The sequence below is a fragment of the Anguilla rostrata genome, chromosome 13, assembly GCF_018555375.3.
Source record: "Anguilla rostrata isolate EN2019 chromosome 13, ASM1855537v3, whole genome shotgun sequence".
Taxonomy (NCBI): domain Eukaryota; kingdom Metazoa; phylum Chordata; class Actinopteri; order Anguilliformes; family Anguillidae; genus Anguilla; species Anguilla rostrata.
This window is the reverse complement of record NC_057945.1, coordinates 25,661,107-25,682,965: the sequence shown is the minus strand read 5'-3', so window position 1 is coordinate 25,682,965 and position 21,859 is coordinate 25,661,107. Positions and strand designations below refer to the sequence as shown.

The following is a 21,859-nucleotide window of genomic DNA, read 5'->3' as shown; positions in this document are numbered from 1 at the left end:
TCAAGCTCATGCAAGACTCAACAAGGTCTGAAAGATAATTGGTACTTAATTGTTACCTTGGTCGTAAAAGCAGTTCCTATAGTAGCCGATGGAAAAAACGTAAGCATGCAGCCACATGCCTGTGCTGCATGAAATCTATTTATTGCTTCTTAAATGAAACCGGCTTGGTTTAAGAATGTAAGACAATGAATGATGGATGCATTTGTGATTTATGACTGTCATTGTGGCAAAGCTAGCAGGAGCTCACACTGTCATACATGAGCGCTTTGGAGAAACTAACTTTGGAGTGGCAATCTTTCCTGTGTCACATTCTGTCACCAGTCTGTGTGTTTCTGTTCCTTTTTCTCTTTCTCTTTATCTCTTTATGGTCTTCTTTGGTCGTGGTGAAATAGAGGTTGCTATGTTCCATGTTCTGTCCTAGCTTACAATGGCCCAAATACCCCAAAGTAAGTGGGGGATGTGGGGCGGTGGGTGTCTTGTGTAGACAGAAGCAGCTTGCTGACAGAGCATTCCTATTGGGTTGTTGCTCCCAAAATGGGTGGAATGTGGGCTGAAAATTCCGGTTGGTCAGGAATTTCATTGATTTATCACCAGTTGTTTCTTAGTGTTCTGCCCTTTTTTTGTCTTTAGTCACCATGAGTGAAAGACTTGTAACCTCACCAGTGCAGATCCAGCCCCACTAGGTGCTCTTTTCTGCCCTGTGGGTCTCCCAAAAACACTCCCCTGTACTTTTCTGACCAGTGGGCGTGAGTAATGCCTCCTGCCATAGCTGTTCCGCCTCTCTCGTTCACACTCACAGCATCACACCGAAAGGCACAGGCGAGTATCAGCATCGAAACAAGGAAAGAGTAGGTGGAAATCATGGCCTGTGTAATTTCTGGATTTCTCAATGAAAAAAAAAAAAAGATGCCAACAAAAAGAAAGCGATACCCTTGAATTAATGGTTACACTTAAGGCCATATCTATTTATCTGAGCCATTGCTGAATTACCGCACCACCCATCCCACATGCTGAGATAATGCATTGTTTTCCAATGCAATAATTTAGCAAATAGCCCAGAAACAAGGGTTGGTAATGGTCATTTACATAATTGATTAGATAATTCAAATCTCCTCAGCAGTTCATGCATTGCATTTCTTAATTGCTGCATTCTAAAAAATGTACCACAAACAACAATCAAGTGCTTAATACAGAAAGCTAGGGAAGCAGTCTCTGTCTGTTTGCATTTGCTTCATTGGTATTGATTTGTAATGATGTTTCAATTGGGCTAGACTTAAATGCTGCTTATGCACGTCATTCGGTACGTTCTTCATAGCTGGGGTTGTGGTTGTATAAGTTCCACTTGCAACCAGTTTTGTGCTTTTTCAAGGACCAGGTTACTTTTCGGTTGAAGGGCGGTGTGGTGGATTTGAGCGCGGGCTGTGTTTTCTCATCATCCTCGTCTCACGGCGTTCAGAAGGAGCCGCAGGAGAACTCTCCATGCGTGGAATGCAAAGTGTTGGGGAATTATCTGTGGTTCTGTGTGTTTCTGGGAGAGGGGAGAACGCTCCTTTGGTGTGTGACCTATTTTCCTGCTCGTCTGTCAGATCCACCGCTGCTGCTGTTTGTTTCCGGCATCGTATTTACGAGCCTATTTTTACAGCGTCTTCTCTGCCATTCATGAGGATCGTGTCAGATTTTCTAGGGCGTTCCTCTTGGCCCTGTGTTTTTGTTGCTGGATATGCGCTGCAGGGTTAAAGGAGTAGAATAAAATGGCTGAATGCCTGCTTGGGTGGAGACTGTGTCTGGAGCCGTGCATAATGTCCTCAGTAGTGTTCTCCAGTCAGCCCCTGAATGGCTGTGGCCGGGGCGATATTTGAGGTATCGGTCCGTAGGCCTGTGTGGTACTGGGACTGAAGCGGAGACCACATCCACGAGGAAGTGCAGGGACGGTTAACGAGATGGTGGCCTGCTGATCAAATGATAGCCAGATGGGACTGACTGGAAGAGCAAAATGTTCAAAATGTGCCCTGCAGTTTTTGGTTAATTTGTTAAACCAGTATTGGGGACTGTTTTAATGGCTGGTCCACGGCAGGACTGTATAAACAACAGTCTACGTAGGGCCTGTGTTGTTGTCCTATGAGTACTCCTCAGTACCTCTTGCCTAATTATTCGTCCACACTGAACCTTTCCCCTCCATTTATAGTCTGATATTCCATCTATAATATGCAGCTACAGGCAAAATGGACTGAAGCTCGCCTGTTATGCTACAGCGAAAAATGCTTGCTTTTTAGTACCCAGTGAAATGAGTTGAACCAGCAACAGTGAAAGACACTGCCTGTCTTAACCAACAATCGACTTATTTGGAATGGTTTTCATTGTATGTTTTTTGGATAGGAAATAAAACTCCACTATGAATGCCTGAGGTTACAATGCTATGTTCTTATTTCACAGAATCATTCAAGGGTACTTTCACTTCAGGGATCTCTCTCTCTCTCTCTGATAGTGAACCATATGAATCGATCTTACATGTACTTGTACAATAGGAGAAGGCATTTGAATTCTCCTGAGCTAAAGACAAGAGCAGTGTGGCAGGTCTACCTAAGATCTTGCTATGTCGATACTGTCATCGTGCCTTTTTGTTATTTGAACTTGCTGATAACAGTTCCCTGGCCAAGCAACATTGGTCAGGGGCACTGCCTCGCAGCCAGCTTTGATATGCCAATGTATTGGCTTTGATATAGCATATGCAAATGGTTTCAAACAGCATACAAAACACAGCATGCACCAGAGACATCATTAGGCTTCTCGTGCACCTTGCGGCTTGGAATATGGTGTCATTTTTGACACTGTGTGTGCTCTTCATTCTCTTTTGTTGGCAGCGCTCAGTCAAGGAGCTGTCATTTACCCTTTTCTCCCTCTGCACATTCAAACAGAAATGACATATTTAGGTTAGTAGAATCTCTCAGAGTGTGTGCATAACCCAGTTTTTGTCGATGGCACCAGTAGAATATCTTAGCCTGTGAAAAAAACTGTTCTGAAGCATTATCAGTGTCAGCTTGTCGTTTCAGTTTGATTTCAGCTGTAAAATAGGTCACTCATTAGTTCAGTAAAAGTAGCATTGTTTTGCTTTATTAAAAACAAATCCGAGGCAGGTAGACTGAGTGACTTGTGAAGAGGGAGAAAGAGTGTCATGTTTCTTTAATGGCATCTGGTTCTTCCCCAGCCTCTGTGATGAGCAGCGGTCTGCAGCACCTACTGGTTGACATTTGAGCTCATGATTATAAGTCTGCTGTTAGAGAGGGTCCTCCGTTTGCTGTGTGGTGAGCCAGAGGGTGGGGGTTCGGGGGGGGGGGGGGAGTCTCAGTTCTGAAGCCTCTGTCTTGTGTCCCAAATTTTCCGTGGTGCTGTTCTACACTCAGATTAGAGAGCGAGCTTGTCCCTTCTGGGGTTTGAAAAGGAGGCTGCAAACTTTGGGTGAAGCGCAATGCGTCATAAGCCTTTTGGAGATGGTATGTGCCTCATATTTCCCAGTCTGCTGTTTCACCGAAAAATATTTGTTTACTTAAAGGCCATGCGTTGTTAATATCTGACTGTCTATTAGAGATAATGACGCATTTGAAGAAATGCGTCATTATCATTTGTCTGTACACAAAACTGCATGCAGTAGCCTTATTTTAGAGAAACAGATGGCTTGAAAGTCATAATGAAATCTCACTGCTCTGATAAGGCTGTTACTGCAGCTGAAATTCATTTGTCAGGGAAGCTTATACAGAATTATGGCACTTTTAGAGACCCTCAGGAACACTGCCTGTCTTAACCAACAATCGACTTATTTGGAATGGTTTTCATTGTATGTTTTTGGATATGAAATGAAACTCCACTCTAAATGCCTGAGGTTACAATGCTATGTTCTTATTTCACAGAATAATTCAAGGGTACTTGCACTTCAGGGATCTCTAGTGAGGCAGACTGCTGTGCTGGATTTGAATGTGGATGATGATAATGCTGTTGATGATGGAATGGACCTCTGCTGCAGTTTCCAGCTGGGCCAAGTGAAGCTCAATTTCAGTGCCTGTGCCTGCTGTACTCCTTTTGTCCTGCTGTCTCTGTCTATGCCATGTGTACCCCTCTCTCTCTCTCTCTCTCCATTCTATTTTGACTGTACAAGTTTACAGACTTTGGGCACAGATCATGTTTTTGTGGGCTTTGACTGAATCTCAGGCTCTGTGCACAGGCGTACACCCCATGCCGATACTGTGTGGTTTGTAAATGTGGCTAGAGAGATAGTCAGGTGGAGATGGGGTCACTGCATCAGGGATGACGGCCAGATGAATCTGGAGTGCATTTATAATATAGTGGTTCAGGCATCTTCTCTGTATATATTAAGGAGTTTCCATTATAATATAGCATCTCAGAAGATGCTGGTTGTGTAGATTTCAGCTGGCAGATTACATATAAATTCACCACAATGTCATTATTGGCTTAATTAGGTTGCTTTATTGCTTGTCAACATCAACAAGGGGTGAAGGATAGCACACATTTCATTAGGGGTTTCAGTGTGCTCTACTTTACGCACATTGCATGCATGCATGATTTGCCTTTAGTCCTGATTGGTCTTTCTTGTTATTTCAGCACTGTTGGTCTCAATGTTTCTTCATGTTGCATGTGGGTTGAAAGAACCGTTTGCTTGAAAAGCGACGTTGCGTTCTCGCACACGATTTGCGGGGCGAACTGTAAATGCTGACGCGCGTCTTTGCTTTTGTTTCTCGACAGAGATCCGTAACCAGCTGGTGGAGCAGTTCAAATGCCTGGAGCAGCAGTCCGAGTCGCGCATCCAGCTGCTGCAAGACCTGCAGGAGTTCTTCCGGCGCAAGGCCGAGATCCAGCTGGAGTACTCCCGCAGCCTGGAGAAGCTGGCCGAGCGCTTCTCCTCCAAGATCCGCAGCTCACGGGAGCACCAGCAGTTCAAGTAAGGAAACCTGGGAAATGCAGTCCTGGAAGGGAGGCAGGAAGGGAGGGAGGGAGGTGAAGGTGGTGGGGCGAGAAGAGCCAAGAGACCGTGACTAAAAACCACACTGCTGCTCTGCTTCAACTAGGTCAAAGTTATTATCCAATTTGTGTGTGCTACGCGTGCCGAGGCGCTCTGCTCCCCCCCCCCCTTCCTGCTGCCCCTGCTGGGCTATTTCTGCAATCCCATTACCTATGAATTTGGGTGCACCTTGAAAAAAGTGGAACAGTGCAACAGGAGCTGTTTCAGTGTGCCAAATTACACGAGAAGGAACGTTTTTAAAACTGGAAATTGTGTTGTGTGGAGGAAATAGTTATGCCTCTGGCGTTGTGATAAAATGTGGAGTGAAAAATGTAGAATTAGTTTACCTGGAATTATCATATCTTGTGTGGCTAGTTGAAGCTCAAGAATATTGTAAGTAAAGTTATTTGCAAAGGATGTCCGTTAGGATTTGAATATGAACCGCAGGGGGGAATGCAAAACCAGTATTTCTACTAACTGCTTAAAAGCCTAATAATTATTTATGAATAGATCTGAAAACACAGTGTCCTTAGGGGGGGTTGTCACCGTTGGATACAGGGTGGCACAGCTAATGCCCAGGCAATGCAGAGCGCCCAAGGTTTGTATTGCCTTCAATCAATGGATCATTCTCTGTGGTGGAGACCTGCCAGGGTACATTGTCAGCTTGCTGATCTCAGCAGTTGCACCACTCACAGTGTGGTGTTTGATTACCGAGCAGACAGACATTGTAAAGGTCTTCAAAAGAAAGTTGTGGCCTGCAGTTGTGAACAGAACTTTCAAAATCAACAGTCTGTATGTATTTTGTGTCTTTTTGCCTATGTATAAGCCAGCAGTAAACGGGCACATGTCCAGTGTAGAGTAGGGCTGTTGCTGTTTGGAAGCGGGCACGTGTCCGGTGTACTGTAGAGTAGGACTGCGGGCAGCGTGTTCCGTGCGTGAGTCTGTGAGGCTCGCGCGGCTGTAACCTGCTTTGTGTCTGAGTGGAGGCGACGCGGAGAGGCCATCTGAAGGGCTCCTGGCTGTCCGGTGTGCTGCGGCTGAGGGGCAGTGGGGTGGGATTCGGCCGTAATTGAGCCCAGCTGTTGGAGAGTGCGCTGTCTGCACCAGAGCTCCCGGGTGGACTGCGGAAAGCCGTGTTGCTGCAGATGTTTTGGCCCAATGCTTCTGCGCGACACGCGCACACACACGTGCGTGTACATACGGTACACACGAACGCGCGCACATGCCCATGCACATGCCCACACGCACACATACACTCACACACACACACACAGGCATGCATGGTTAAGCCACTAGTCCTTCAAAACCATTATGCTCTTTGCATGTGTTCAAACACTACGAAGGGTTAGTGCGCACAGGCAGCAGATCAGCTGGCTCCAAATCAGCACACCAGTGAAATGCTACCAAGGGGTGACACTTTGATTACCAACCGTACTTTACTGGAGCCCCGTTGCCTTTTTCTATAAACTGCATTAACTTCGCTAAAGAACATTGTAAAGCTGTCTCACACTGTTACGTTTGACTCCAAGACTATAAAGACCGCAATTTATAAATAAACTCCAAAAGTGCATTTAGGACTTGCTCTTTGGTGAGGTTTTCCACGCACTGTGTGAAAACTGTGTAAAGCGATGGGGAGGTTGCAGACAGCTTGTAGCTGCATGCCTTGGAGAGTGGGACATATGGTGCCTGTCCCTATCAAGGGTCTGAACAGCAAATATAAGGGGATTGAGGAGGAAGATGGATACGTTGGCTAGACATGGGATTATGTGCTGACTTATTATTATTAATGTTTAACTCTTGAATGACATTATTAATGTTTGCTCTTAAATCATTCACTGTACATTTTCGGGTCGATACAATGAAAAATATCCATGCTCTAATCAGTCAGTTTCTTTGACATGTTATGTTCAGAGTAATTCCTGTTTTTAAATTTTTCATATTAGTGTCAGCCATTAGTTTAGTGGAATATCATTGGTCCGCTGAGCAGCATAAACTCGTCTGCTTGATCTTTTCTTCAATCTGTCGACTCTGCCAGATTTACACCTGAGACTTCTGTTCCTACTTGTAACCTCGAAATCAACTCTTCCATTGATCCCCTGTGTATATGTATCTCCAAAATAAGACTGCAAGAAAAGAGTGTGAACAAAACAAGCTGAAATGGACAGAAAACAAGAGGCTGCACAAGATATTTTTTTTGGCAAAATACTCTTTTGGTGATGACTAAGAGAAGAAAAGCAGCTGGCATAATCCTGGAGTGAAACCTCACCTGTGTGAAGGAGATAGGCCCTTGTTTATGTTAATGATTAGCATTAGCATCCAGACTGGTTCATTAAAGAGTTTCCCGTATCTCCCTGCAGCAGACGGGCTCTGGCTGCTCGGTGCCTGCTCTGTGCGTGGCCACAGCTGCTCTGCGTCTATCAGCTTATCAGTCTATCAGCAGAGCCCCCCCCCAACCCACTTCACCTTCTTTATCTCTTATCCCTGAGAAACACTGTGCTGGCTGCAAATGAATCCTTCAACATTGCTTCAAAAAGGTTTTTTTTTTCTTTTCTTTTTTTCAGACTTTTCATGCATAATCCGCGATATTTTAGATTGTGTGGTGTGTGATGCCTTAAAACTTTGCATGCTAAAAGAAATAGACACATTGGCATATTTACTCTTGCCAACATATTTTGGAATGGTACATAATTTATTATAAATTTGCCAGAGCACCCGATGAAATTAATTTGTCTTGGAAGTCTTTTCCAAATGTTTGAAATATTTGGTCCTAAAGATATAGGTATCTCTTCCACTGGGATATTCTTAATTATCCAAGGAATATATATTAAAAATTAAATATATATATTAAATATATATTTGATGTTTTTGAAAGCTTTATTAAGATAAACTGTGCACTGCGTTCATGCATGTGTGTGTGCATTCGTGCGTGTGGATGAGGCATGTAGTTAACATGGTCATTGCCATATGCTTGAATTCCTTTTCAGTAATTATTAAACAGCTCATGAATATGTGAGCGTTTACTTTCTAATGACTCTAAGCAGAATGTTATGAGTTATTAATGGTTCCTTTTCCTTAGCCCACAGGACAGGCGGGAGTGCTGGCAGCAGTCTGCTTGTTCCTGTGCTACTCTAATGAGTGCCTAGCTGGGTCTGCTCAGCTGGACAGAGTTTCAGAATAACAGGCAATCACCGTTATGGTGCTGGGGAAAAATGTTCCTGTAATGTTTAGGGACCTGCTGTATGCCACACTGCCTCAGTATTGAGATGCACAAGGGTTACGGGTTTGATTCTTCCTTGGAGCGCTGCTGTTGTGCACAAGACCAAACCTGAACTGACCTTCAGCCCTAGATATAGATGAATGATTAATAATTGTAAATGCAAGCCATTAAAATGTAAGTGACCTCTGATAAGGATGTCTGTTGTAAAAATATGGTATTATAACAGCGATGACCCTGGGTAGGATTCTAGCAGGTGAACAGTCTGCTGTCAGGGGCTCTGGGTCTGACCATTGGGTTCACAGTGACCCTGGTTCAGCGATGTCCACGCTGCCTGGCATGTTTGAGCACAGCAGGGTTGCACCGTCCTCCTCCCTGGCTTCCCTTGGAGCAGGAACTGGGCTGATTTGGCACCCTATGTCTGGTTACCATCAAACCGTGACAGCATCCGCGAAATAAAGAGGCACCGAAACTGTCCCAGATGCCGGGTCCAGCTTGGCAGCGCTATGTAGCCGTGCCTGAAAGCAGCATGTTTGAACCGTCCTAGCTGGCAGCTATGGAATGGCGCACCCCACCCCACCCCCCCCCCCCACCACTTTGATTCCCCCCACCCCCTTTGATTGGCCCCCTTTTATGCCGGTTCAAAGATAAGCCGGGACCCGCCGCCATGGAGTGCTTTCAAAGGACTTTCACGAGACCCAGAGTCTCTGTACGAAAACAAAAGAAAATGCACGTGCTTCCCATCGTAGGTCTCTGACTTATTTCAATGATGCGTCTGATTCAGTAAATTGGTACTGTGAAGTCACTGAATTTGCTACTAAGGCAATAAGCTCTTTATCTTTTCCTTGATCTCCTCTCTCTCTTTCTGTCTCTCTCTCCTTCCAGCTCTCAACAGCTTCTTCCCTCTCTCTGTCTGAATTGATAAGATGTGCCAGGGAGGCTTAGTGGGAGAGATGGCTGTGATAGCAAACAGTGACCAGGAGGAAAAGATGCTGGGGAGTTGAATTAGTGGGAAAGGGAACAGTGGAGAACAGTCTCTCTGTTAGTAGATGAGACCCCCAGAGCTTTAGTGTCCAGCGTGTCCTATTGATAAGGCCTGACTACACGATGACTGCATAACATGGGTGCACAATGATGTGGAATAGAACATTTTTAAGCACTTTAAGAGTTTGCCTGCCGGGAGACAGCAGATGGAAATGAAAACCTCCAGATCGGGCGCTTGGGGCGGCATCTTCACGGCCGTAACCGACCAAGCTTGGCACTTCAGGGGTGTTCTCACTAAGGCTGCTGACTCACCTGTACCCTGATCACTCCACAAAATGGCTTCAGGCCCACTTCAAGCAGAAGACACAGAGCACGCGGGTGCATTGTAAGCACCGCCACAATAAGACCCATTTGCAAGCCACGACTTTGCTACAGCACCCTACAGTTATTTGCGGTTTACTTGGGAAAACAGCTGGGCGAGCTGAAAAAATTCAGACACAGATTCTTTTTATGTCTACTGTTTTAATTATAGAAAATTTCTAAACCTGTCATTTAAAATACCTTTATTGTCTAACATCCTATGCAGCCATTTTGAAATCTGCAATCAAAGTATTATGTATTTTGGGATCATTTGGTCTCTACTTTAGCTCATTAGCATGTTCTGCTCACTGCTAATTTCTTGTGCTCTGTGGACATTTGTGCACTCTACACTCAATGACCACAGAACGACCAACAAAGCAGTGCAGTCCGTATTCAGGTCTGGATGTAAAACTTCCTCTTTGGGTTTTTGGGCTGTGTAAAATGCGCTTTCGCAACAGGGCAGTACGCCGCCGTGCAGAAGTTGCGTAAGTGTGCTGGTAAATATTTTAGAGGAGGTTACATGGGCAAAGCAGTGTCTCGTCAGCGTTTCAGAGACAGGGGTGGGAGACTGGTCAGAGACCTGTAAATCTTGTCTTGATGAGATGGGTACAGAACGTGCCAGGGAAGCCCTAGACCTGTTGTGATTGTGATATCGGAGGCAATTTAGTGTCTTGGTTCCCTCCTGGGGTGTTTTCAGGGCCAGAGGTGTGCTCCCCTATGACTCTTCATACATAAACGCTTGTTAAGTGCCAAGCATCTTTAATTTTTAAAAGCCACCAGTGTGCAACGCTGAAGGACTGGCAAAGGTTAAGAAAAGTATTATTGCAAGGGCTGGATTTTGTTTAATGGGAATGATTGCTAAAACAGCATTTGTAGAAAAAGTGAAAGAAGAAGAAAAAGGATAAAATCATTTGAAGAAAAGCAGGAAGTCCACCTATTTCCTTTTATTTTTCTTTCTGTTATGATTTACGTAAAGGCAGGATGAAGAATGAATGCTTGTCTTGGGCCTGAATTCATTCAACATTTTCCCTTACCTTTGACTTTAAATACAGTTAGTTGATACTTTTTTTTTTTGAGGATGGCTGAATCTGCCAAACTGTTTTGCACTTGCATTTAATTGTGTATAAAAGTTGAGGACATCTGTTGATTGAATCCAGGGCTTGATCTTCTATAGTCCTCTGAATGCAGTAAAAATCTTGGAGATGGATGCATAGTACAGCTGGAGGCTGACTGATGTTGTGTACCTCTGTCCTTCTCCTCTTCTTGTATAGTAGAAAATGAGGTTAATCTGTGTTCTGGCATTAGCATCACTGGTGTGTGTGTGTGTGTGTGTGTGTGTGAGGGGGGGTGTTATTAGAGAGAGAGCTGGCAGATTTCAAATTAATTAGAGGTGATTACCATTTCGGAAAACATTTGAGCAGCGCCACAGAGAAGATCCCTTTGATGTTTAGGCCCATCCTTTTCCTGGAGTAATTGCGAGCCTAGTGGTTCTCCCCCCGGTGCTCCAGAGCGGAGTCTTCTTTCCTGAGTGCGCTGATTGATTTGCATTGAGAGTTGATTCAGGTGGGGGTCTGCGATACGCTTCAAATGGAAGGGCTTGTGAAAGCTGCTCGCGTTCAGCGGAACACATTGCCTTTGGTTATTATGGTCAGCAGCCTTAAGGAATTACAAGATAGATACTGTATCAGACACTAACATGTGAAGGGAGGCGAACAACCATTTGGCCCTCATTATTGCCATCACAAGACCTGAATGTGCTGCGGCCACTCTCCCAGAAGCACATTTAAGCCTTTCTGATCTTGTTCCGGTATGTGTCTCTGAATGGTGAAATTGGCCAGGAGCTGCATTACTTTCTGTTCTGAGGGCAAATATGTGTTTAACATGTAAATCAAAACTCATAATACTTTACCTAGAATCTAATAACTCCAAAATATTTAATGAGAAATTAACATTTGTTTGGGTTGGCTTGCAAAGCTTTTATAATTATGTTTTGTAAAGTCTGCTTTGTTGATGTTGCTTGCTTTATTCAGCTGTCTCCTCCCTCTGTGGTGTATTATTAAATGCTAAGCTGAGTAATAATTTCGAAGCCACAATCAGACAGATATTTCCCTTTGAGCGGGTGTTTGTGGTGTATAAAACGGAAACCTTAGAATAAAGACGCTGTAGAGGTGTACTGTTTTTATCTCTGATAAAATGATCTGAGCACCCTGCGCACTTCTGAATCGTGTCTTTTCTCCACCCCCTTCAGGAAGGAGCAGCACCTCTTGTCCTCGGTGAACTGCTGGTACCTGGTCCTGAACCAGACGCGCAGGGAGAGCCGGGACCACGCCACGCTCAATGACCTCTACACCAACAACGTCATCGTGCGCCTGTCTCAGATCAGCGAGGACGTCATCCGGCTCTTCAAGAAGGTCAGTCTTGGGGTTCTTGCCTTTGTCTCTTATTCTGGCTAAAATATGACTTTGTTGAGTGAGAAATTTCAGTTAGCAGAAGTTTTTCCATGTATTTTATTATGGTTCACCCGTATCTCGGCCCAATTGCACAAGGTACTTTGCACCCAATTGTAGAACTAGGTAGCTCCTGAAAAGATGCAAACTGCCATGCTCACGGGTGACCTACATTGAGCATGCCCCTGGCTGCTGCTTGTGATTACAGTGAATATGCTATGATTGTGTTTATGGACATTTGTGCCCACTGTCAGGGTATGCACGTGCGTGTGCATGAGTGTGCACGTGCGTGTGCATGAGTGTGCACGTGCGAGTCCATGAGTGTGCACGTGCGAGTCCATGAGTGTGCACGTGCATGTGCCTGAGTGTGCACGTGCATGTGCCTGAGTGTGCACGTGCGTGTCAATGAGTGTGCACGTGCGTGTCCATGAGTGTGCACGTGCGTGTCCATGAGTGTGCATGCACGGAGGCCATCTTGCCTGGTCACAGGCTGCTCTTTGCCGGCTGGTCACACTGTGGAATTTCACGTGTCGGCAGGCATTGCAGAAGGGTATGTCAGGGAGGATCTGGAATGCAGTCAGCACATTTCCGGCGTTACTGAGGTCTTACCCAAACATACAGTGGGGTTTCCACCTGCCTGGGCATCCTGTAGGCAAGCCCCCAGTCAGCCACCCTGACCCACTCACCCTGGAGGAGGCCCACCTCCCTGCCAGCCACGGTAGTGCGTGTGCACAAATGACATGTAACAGGGCCGAAAGCAGGTGGGTTAAAAACAGTACAGGAGTGCTTGCTTCTGACCCTGGAGCTGCGGGTAGATTTTATGCAAGTAAACATCCAGCTCTTTGTTGAGATGTGAGCCTTTTTGCCACCTAGTGGCAAGAGGAAAGGATTGTCATTACCTTGGGGGGGGCCATACAGTCCACAAGTGATTAAGTCAGTGAGTAGGTGAATGGGGTTAGTAGCTGCTAAGCTGAAAGTTAATGATAAGATTGCTTGATTGCCTGAAAAGGGAACCAACTTCCTCTATAAGAAAGTGTTTCCTATGGAATGCTAGGCTGTATGTAATAAGCATTTATCTTCCTTCATTGTTAATCATGCATATTAGCCTTGGACACATTAATTAAAATAGTTAAATTCAAGGTTTATATTGAATAACACTAACACTTACTGTACAAAAAGGCCTTTATAAATTTTAACAACCTCATTTAGTCAACCTGTCTTGCCAGAAGGTGGACCTGATACTGTTTTGGTGCACTTTGTGTGAAATGTTCTTGGGTATGTGGGCTGTGTGTCTGGTATGATAATGATCAGCCTTCTCAACCGTGGGAAGGTGGCAAAGGTCTGTTATTTAGCTCTGAGAAATTGTGCCTTTGAAGGTTAACTCAGTCTGTATTTTCAGGTACTAGTTTTAACTGCATTAGCTGCTCATTAAATTGGCCCAGCACTATGATGGAACCCATACGGATTCCAGGTGGACTGTTAATTAACACACACACACACACACACACACACACACAGATGCACTCACACACACACACACACACAGATGTAAGATGATTCAGAAGTGACAGAGAACAGAAGCGTACAGGACGTATTGTGTTAAATGTGTAATGTCCTTTGCGGCTGCAGTGAGAGCCGGGGTGTTTTCTTCCTCAGAAGAAAACGCCCTCTCTCCTCTCTGCTCTGGCAGCGCAGTAGAGTACGTTCCCTGCGACGTACTGACTGCAGCAGCAGCGATGCATACAAATACCATTCACTCCCTGCCAAGAGATCCTCTCCCCCGCAAGCGGCTTCCACTCGTCGCATTCACTCAGTGCAGTTTCATATTTGGATAAAGGGTCGCCATTGACGGCCCTGAAAAGGGCTTGGATTCGTGGGTTGGATGGGGGGAGGGAGGGAGGGAGGGAGGGAGGGGGAGGGGCAGGAGAGAAAAAGCGAAAGTGTGAGATGAGAGATTGTATGAGAAAGGGTCTGCTGGGAGAGTTTGGCTGTGTTCGGCCTGCAGCTGTACACTCTGTCTCTTTGGGGAAGCATTGATGAAGCACTCAGGAGGGAGGTCTCTACAGAGACTGCTCTGCACACTGCAGTCCTTCCCCACAAACCCCCACACCACCATACAATCTGGCCTCATAATCTCTGAGATGAAAGAGATGTGAACGTTGCATCAACTGCTTACTGATAATAAAAAAAGGGGGGGGGGGGGGCGGGCATATGCAGTTTCTTAATCTAAAGCGATTTGCTACCTTTCTTCAATTGTTAAAACTTTCTTAGAATTTTATACATGATATGATCTTTTAGTTTGTCTCAGATAATTTAACAAATTGGCATCCGCATGTTTGTGTCATCCTATCGTTTGATTGTTGATATTATGTGTCATTTTCATTTCAAAACTAGTTGACACCATTTCCTTATTTTATTTTTACTGGCTTTGTGTCACTCAGTTGCTTTTCTTATAATGGTGCCTTTCCTATGTTATTGCGATGGGTCGTATTCTGAAACAAGGCTTTTAACAAAACTGACTCTACCTTAGGCCTTTGGGCAGTATTGATCTGTATATATTAAAGTCCAGTATGATGTATGTGCAATAAGGCATAGCAGGAGAGAGGCTAATGAATTCCAGGAGATGCCAAAGCAGTGATAATGTATTGCAGCAAATACAGGCTACACAACAGCCGAATTAAGTGTCTTCAGTAGTTCAAGTTAGTTGTGGGTGTTGAAAATATGGTGAGTAGGTAGTTATTTTTTCGCACTAGCAGCAGAAAGGTGAGATTTGTCACTGTTCACTCTGGCTGTGAAATACGAAGGAACGCTGGAGTGATAGGCAGTGTTCTGTGTGCGAGAATAGATTTCACTCAACTTCATTATTTGTTCCCCTTCAAAACCCGTGACAGAAGTCATTCCAACACTGCTTTGAGAGGCGTCTTTGTGATACACTCTTTTTAAACATCTTTGCTTTCTGGAAAAATAATTTTTAATATAAAAACTCAACAGTTCAACACAGTATTTGCTAATATGCGTGCTCCTTCACTGTCAGTGGCAACAGTGTAAGGTGAGGAGTGCAGAAACCCCATGTTGTATTTTTCTTCTGTGTATCAGTTTTACAAGAAACAACTGATAAACTCTGTACAGAAGAGGCACCCGATCAGGAGAACCAAAAACACAATAAGCCAAATTTAAATATTTCATACCATATCAATACACAGTGTGGTATGTCTCACTATAATTATGACTGATATCATATATTCAGAAAAGTTTGAGCTATTTTTCTCCGTGTGACCGGTATCCCTACCTTAAACAAAAACAGTTGAATGACTGATATTGCTTTAGAAATCTCATTTGAAGCAGAGGTTTGTAAGTTACTCTGTTGCCTGCAGTACTCCTGACTCGTGTTATGGCGAAGTCCCTCTCGTAGGAGTCCTTTGACATTTGCAAGCCCCAGAGCTAAACATAGGACTCAAATAATGGCAGGAAAGAGGGAAGGTAAACTGGACCGCCAGTGCGCACATATTTGGGTGCCTAAAGAACTGCACTGATCGGAAGTCCATATAATATCCGCGAGTGGTGTGGTGCTGATAACCTGACTGGCAGACGTGTTCATGCAGGAGGAATATCCGTGTTTCTGAGCTGCATAGGCCGTGTGTGGGCACGACGGCAAATGGAGACTGGTGCAGAATGCAGTGAGTTTGCCAGCCTGCTGTTCAAATAAATGAGATGCGTCCTGCCAAAATAAGATTAGTTTATTTTCATTTATTTATTTTATGTGTGACCTCTAATAATTCTGATATGATCAGCCTCAGTGTCTGGTCTGATCCTCATTGTTCTCCCTGAAGCGTTTTATCTCCCTTGTGTTAGTCAGGCTTAGTTCAGACCTTGAGGCTTTCAGGGTTGTACTTGTGCAAAGAGGTTGTTGGTGAATATACTAGTTTTTGTACTTCCCTGAAAGGAATATCAAACACTTAATCATTAAACCCTTTAGATTCATTGATGAAGTTTTTAGTAGTCCTTTATGCCATTCTAAGTGTTTTATCACTTATGTAAACTGTGATGTTCAGTTTTCTGTTATCTGAAGAGCTTACTTGATGTGATTGCGCTTTGCATATATAGTCTTTCACAGATCTTTTTCTATTTTATTTGGGATGCAATCTTTTTTTTTTTTTTTAGCAAACTTCAGCTTCTCATGATGCTCATGTGGAGATTAAACTGATTGGGCATATTTATGAGCTGGGCTAGGGGCAGTAATGTGTCAGCTTTATTTTGTGGCCTCTGCTCTGAAACCTCTCCACTCTGTTTTCAGAGCAAAGATATCGGCATCCAGATGCATGAGGAGCTGGTGAAAGTCACAAACGAACTCTACACTGTAAGTAAACCCATATTTCATTTTCCCCTGTACATGACAAACTTTTCCTGTGATCCCCCCAAAAAATAAAAACCTTACTTTCTTTTGACAAACTCTGCACGCTGTGTAAACTAATCTTCACCCTTTCCCTTTTCTGTTTTGACCGTCAGAATCAATTTCACAGAGTACGCTTCTGATCTCCATGTTCCTCACACAAACACCCCAGTCTTAGTCGCTGCCTGAGTCTATTGGTGGATGCGATGTGGCGCGGTCTGTATGCTAGTGAGGCAGACTGCTGTGCTGGATTTGAATGTGGATGATGATAATGCTGTTGATGATGGAATGGACCTCTGCTGCAGTTTCCAGCTGGGCCAAGTGAAGCTCAAATTCAGTGCCTGTGCCTGCTGTACTCCTTTTGTCCTGCTGTCTCTGTCTATGCCATGTGTACCCCTCTCTCTCTCTGTCTCTCTCTCTCTTTCTCTCTCAGTCCAACTGACTTAAGTTTTATGGTCTTTGATTAGTATGTCATCACACAGTCTCACAGTCTTTATCTCCTTGTCCCATGACCTCCTCTTCCTATCTGTCCCTATTTTCTCTCTCTCCCCCTCGCTCATGTATTCTCACTTTCTCTCTCTCCGCATGCTCTCTCTGGCGCTCTCCCTCCCTCCGTAGCGCACAGGTGGTTTGATGCACCAGCGCAGTGCAGCTCTCTGTGGCCAGTCAGGAGCAGCGTGCAGATCAGGGCTGATATGCTTAATCAGCACGGAGCTCCCGCATTAAGCTCCTCTCTGCCTGACCTGGAGGAGAGGACAGGGCGAAACGCACAGGCTGTTTCACTCTCTCAGAAGGAGACGCTGTCCTCGCGGCTGGCTGTCCTCCAAGCCACCACAGCACTTCTGCCCCCCCCCCCCCCCCCAAGTGCACGGACTGTCACGGAGGAGGGATTACTTATTCATCGAATGTCATGAGCAGCAAGCCATCAAAGGGCAATCTCTGGCAGAGATATCTATCTGCATACATCCATCCATCTGTCCACCCAGACGCTACAGATATCCATGCTATCATTAATTTACTGGCCTGTTCTGTGTGCATTGCCTCACAGGACCCTAACTGTGCCCTACTGGTTAGTGGTCAGTCAGTCAAAGATCACACATGCTGTCTTATTTTTTATCAGTTTTTGAGTTCAGAGGACAATATTTGTATCACTTATCATAATTTTAGCATTTGAATGACTTATTCTGTGAAAATCCCACCAAAGATGCCTTTGCTATCTTTCCATTGGTTTGATTTGAATAAGCCACTTTTTTACTCACCAGTAACTGAATACGAATCCTTCTGGCAGCACAGAAGGAGCTCCCTGAACAGAGATACCTAGGATTCATAAATGTACTGTAAAAGCATTGTGCATGTTGGAAGCATCATCAGAGCAGAGATAAAGTTGTACTTGCACTAGAAAGCTGTTATTTGCACTAAAAGCATAGTTTTCTGGGTTTAGTTATAAAGGCAAGAAACATTTATTATAAAGTTTGACAACATTACACCCTAGCTATCCTGCACCTATGGGCATGCGGTAGGAAACAGACCAGCCTAAAGGACCAGAGGGAACCATTAATGTATTCGAGAAAAAAAACATTTTGTTGTTCAAAGCACATATATTTACAGCAGGAGTGAGACTGGATTGTAAATGAGGGCTTGAAAAGGGTGGTGAACACTGTCAGTATAACTAAAGGAAGGTAAGAGGTAAAAACAGCTCTGTTTAGGAGTTTGTTTAGAAAAATTAAAACCTTTAAAACAAAGTTTCTACTGAAAGTAAAAAAAAGAGAGATATAATTCACTCCCTGCTGATTTTGCTGCTGATGGCATTGATTTGAAGACGAGGATAATGACTTTGGCTCAAATTAAGCACGGAAGCTGAGATAGGAAGCATGAGAGCAAAGACCTGCAATCTGTTTCGCACATCAGGAGGCCAATTACTCACCCTGCTTTATTGCATTTCTGCAGGTGCCGTTCCCTCTTCATTCGCTTATTTTTAACTCTTCAGTACCAGACGTTGTTTTGCGATAACAATGTCTGCCTTGTTTTGTTTGCGTAACAAGCTTTTAAAGTTGCTTTGTATTTCTGGCTGCAATGAATCATGGAAATGTGCTACTCTTCAAATCCAAAGCCTCAGATTGTTACTTCTGTTACCTGGTGACTCTGGTCGTGAAAGGGACTACAGGATGTATTGTGTTCCAACCAAGTCCTAGTTAGTTACATTTTTGGATCAGTTAGTATGCTACATTTGTGCTAGGGAGCATGTGTGGAGTGTTGGTATGGACAGGTTATAAATTTTGAATATAAAAGCTTAATATTTGTCCAGGTTGTTAGTGGAACACACTTTGGTCATTCTTTTAATGTATCTATTTTCCATCCCATCGCTACTTTTGCATATTCATTCCTTGTTCATCTAGGCCAGTACTATTGCTGTGGCCATTTTGTGCTTGGCTCAGAGTTCTGCTTCTTGCAGGTATTCTTTGTAATTTGAGAACATACATTCTTGTTTTTTTGTTTTTTTTAAATGGGTGCCATTGTCAATAAAAAAGGTTTAATCTAGAACAGGGCTGGTCAACCTTATTTGAAAATGGCCAGTGTGGGTGCAGGTTTTTATTTCAGCCCTGACACCCGATTATACTTATCAAAGTCTTGTTTGAAGACCATAATTATCTAAGTAGTTAAATCTGGTGTTGTAGTGCTGGGCTAAAACAAAAACTTGTACCCACACCGACCCTTTTCGGATAAGATTGGACACCCCTGATCTAGAAAACTGAAAGTGGTGTCTGCACTTGCAGTCAATCCTCATTTATAAGGTTGATCACTTCCTGTTGTGCTGGAGATTTTTTGTCATTTTGGTGATATAGATGACCAAGCTGCTAGGAATCCTTTCGTTTCTTCATGAAAAAAGCAATGTAGTCCTGTTTCATTTTTATTCAAATGGCTGTTAGTGTGAAATCGGCCTACCCCATGTTTTATTTGCAAATAATTTTTCCCATGCCAAATCTAGTAGCTGCTGTATCTGTGTGTTTGTGGAAATAGTAGTACATTGTTCAGTGAAATTGAAATGATGAGTGAAATGTATTACCTAGCAGTCTCAATATTGCAATAGTTTCTGGGATAACACGGAAATATTGACAGCGCTTTGTTTGCCATTTTTTTATCACCAATCTACAGAACTGTAAAAAAAAAAATGTACAGCCTTGGAGAACAGTGTGTTAATCCTGTTGGAAAGACATGGAGTCCCACTTGACATTTTAGGAAGTGTTTGTAGTGTTTATATTAATTATAGTACCAACATACCCGGTATGAACAACACTCCCCACCCCATCCCCCCCCCTTTGGCAGCTGGGAAACAAGCTGGTGTTAGTATTGGCTCTCGGTCTCCGTTACCCCCGGGGGCGTTTCCCAGACTCTGACTCACGCACTTAACACCGCGGTTAACGGTGATGTCACAAAGGCACGCCACGTGTGCTTAACGTCCCGCGCTGATCTGCAGATGGAGATGAACCTCCAATCAGGAGCATTCAAACCTACCGCTGGCGTTTTCTTCATAACTGAGTAAAGAACTGATTTCATTTCATTTGAATGTAGAAACTCACCTTAATGTGTGAGAGTAAGAAACGAAGATTACAACAACACTTGTTTACTTAAATGAAATCGCACATCCCCCTTGAGCAGAATGCCTCTCCACGCACTTAGGTTTGTGTGCTTGTTGAGTCACTGTGTGAGTGTGGTGTTTCCAGTACATTTATCCATGGATTCTGGAAATTGATTTAGTAAAATGTGTTCCTGAATGGGGATGTGAGAATTGAGGCTCCGGGAGAAGCAGAACACTCTTTCAGTGGTTAAAAAGGTGGGGTTAGGTGTGTGTGGTGGGGGGGGGGGGTCAGAAAAAGGTCAGAGAAGGTAAACCCCCCCTCTGTCATTATTAATTAATTGAGCAGATGCTCTTATCCTGAGGGGCCATTGTGGTGCGGTGTGTAAAGTGCCCATCATACGAGCTGGATGAATAAGGTCCAAGGGCGCCGTTACTGACTGTGGGCAGCGGGAACAATGGGGACGCTGTAAAGGAGGGAGAGGACACTAACACTTTCACCAGCACATGAAACGAGCGCGCTAGTTCTCTCAGATCCGAACAGAGCCGCAGATGCCGCGGGTGGCTGTGGCTGTGGCAGCCTCGGGCTCAGAGACCCAGCCAGCCTTTCATTCGAAACACCGGCGACTGGCATCTGCTGGCTGTAACTGAGACGCACGGCAGGGCGGAGGAGCCGAACACCCCCAAACCACCCCCCCCCCCATTCAACTCTCCCCCATCCACTTATGCTCACGGGGTCAGCTGTAGGACTGATGCAGTGGAGAGGAACAGATTAAACATTGCGGAGATGGAAAAACAAAAAAAGCGATCAAATTGACATTATTTGAAGAAAAAAATCATTACTCCATCGAAACTAATATCAAAGTAAAATAAACATCAAATATTGAGTTAACCTGGGAATAACCCTGAACTAGTGAATGTGTTACCTCATACAAATGTGTGTTTTTTAAATGGGCATATTCCTTCCTGCTGGGTGCTGACAAAATGACATGATGATGGTAATTATTATTATGGACGCAAATGCACTTTTTCACGCATGTTTTGATTTGACTGTAGTGTCTTTGGTCTGCTGATGGCAGAACCGTTGCCGGGGGAACGGTGTCTCATTGAGGAAGCTGACAGCTCCCGGCATCATGTGACAGAGGCTCTCAGGACACTTGGGGGGGTGGGGGGGTTGGGGTGGGGGTTGGTTCGGGGGGAGGGGGGTGGGGCGGCTCTCCCCTCGCTGCCCTCTCCCTGGCCCATGGGAGAGCCCCCTGCTCTCTGCATACTGAACACTCATGCATATTAACACGCTGTCCCAGTCCTGTGCCCATGGTGAGAATACTGATGTGGTTCTTTTCTGCAGGACTTAACCCGGGCCACAATGAATTAAAAAGAGCCACTTACTAAACACACATTGCAATATCAGGCAGGAGAAAACACTGTCTAACAGCAGGTCTGGCAGGCAGTGGCAGTATCCGCTTGCTGGGAGCAGAGGGTATCTCTTAAATCATGACCAGACTCCTCAAAAGCCCATCTGTGTCATCCTGTCTGGTCGTCACACAAACAGACACTAAATCTCACACTCTCATCTGGACATTGAAATAATGCCCCTCCCTCTATCTGCCCTGTGACCCCCGACCCCAGGTGATGAAGACGTACCACATGTACCACACGGAGAGCATCAGCGCTGAGAGCAAGCTGAAGGACGCGGAGAAGCAGGAGGAGAAGCAGTTCAGCAAGTCTGGCGACATCAGCATCAGCGTGCTCAGGCACGAGGACCGGCCCCAACGCCGCAGCTCTGTCCGCAAGATCGAGAAGATGAAGGAAAAGGTGAGGAAGCCGGGATCCAGCGCTGATTTTGTTTACTGTTTACTCACTCCCCTGCCTGCTCACC

At 44.7% G+C, this 21,859-nt stretch overlaps 1 protein-coding gene across 1 annotated transcript in view; it reads left to right on the top strand.

Annotated features, from left to right (window-relative positions):
• The window catches only part of LOC135237193 (SLIT-ROBO Rho GTPase-activating protein 3-like), a 74,657-nt gene that overhangs the window by 22,782 nt on the left and 30,016 nt on the right, over positions 1 to 21,859 (top strand). Inside the window, 4 exon segments of the mRNA XM_064304036.1 lie at positions 4,756 to 4,951; positions 11,818 to 11,980; positions 16,311 to 16,373; positions 21,610 to 21,795. Of these exon segments, the coding sequence (XP_064160106.1) occupies positions 4,756 to 4,951; positions 11,818 to 11,980; positions 16,311 to 16,373; positions 21,610 to 21,795 (608 nt within the window).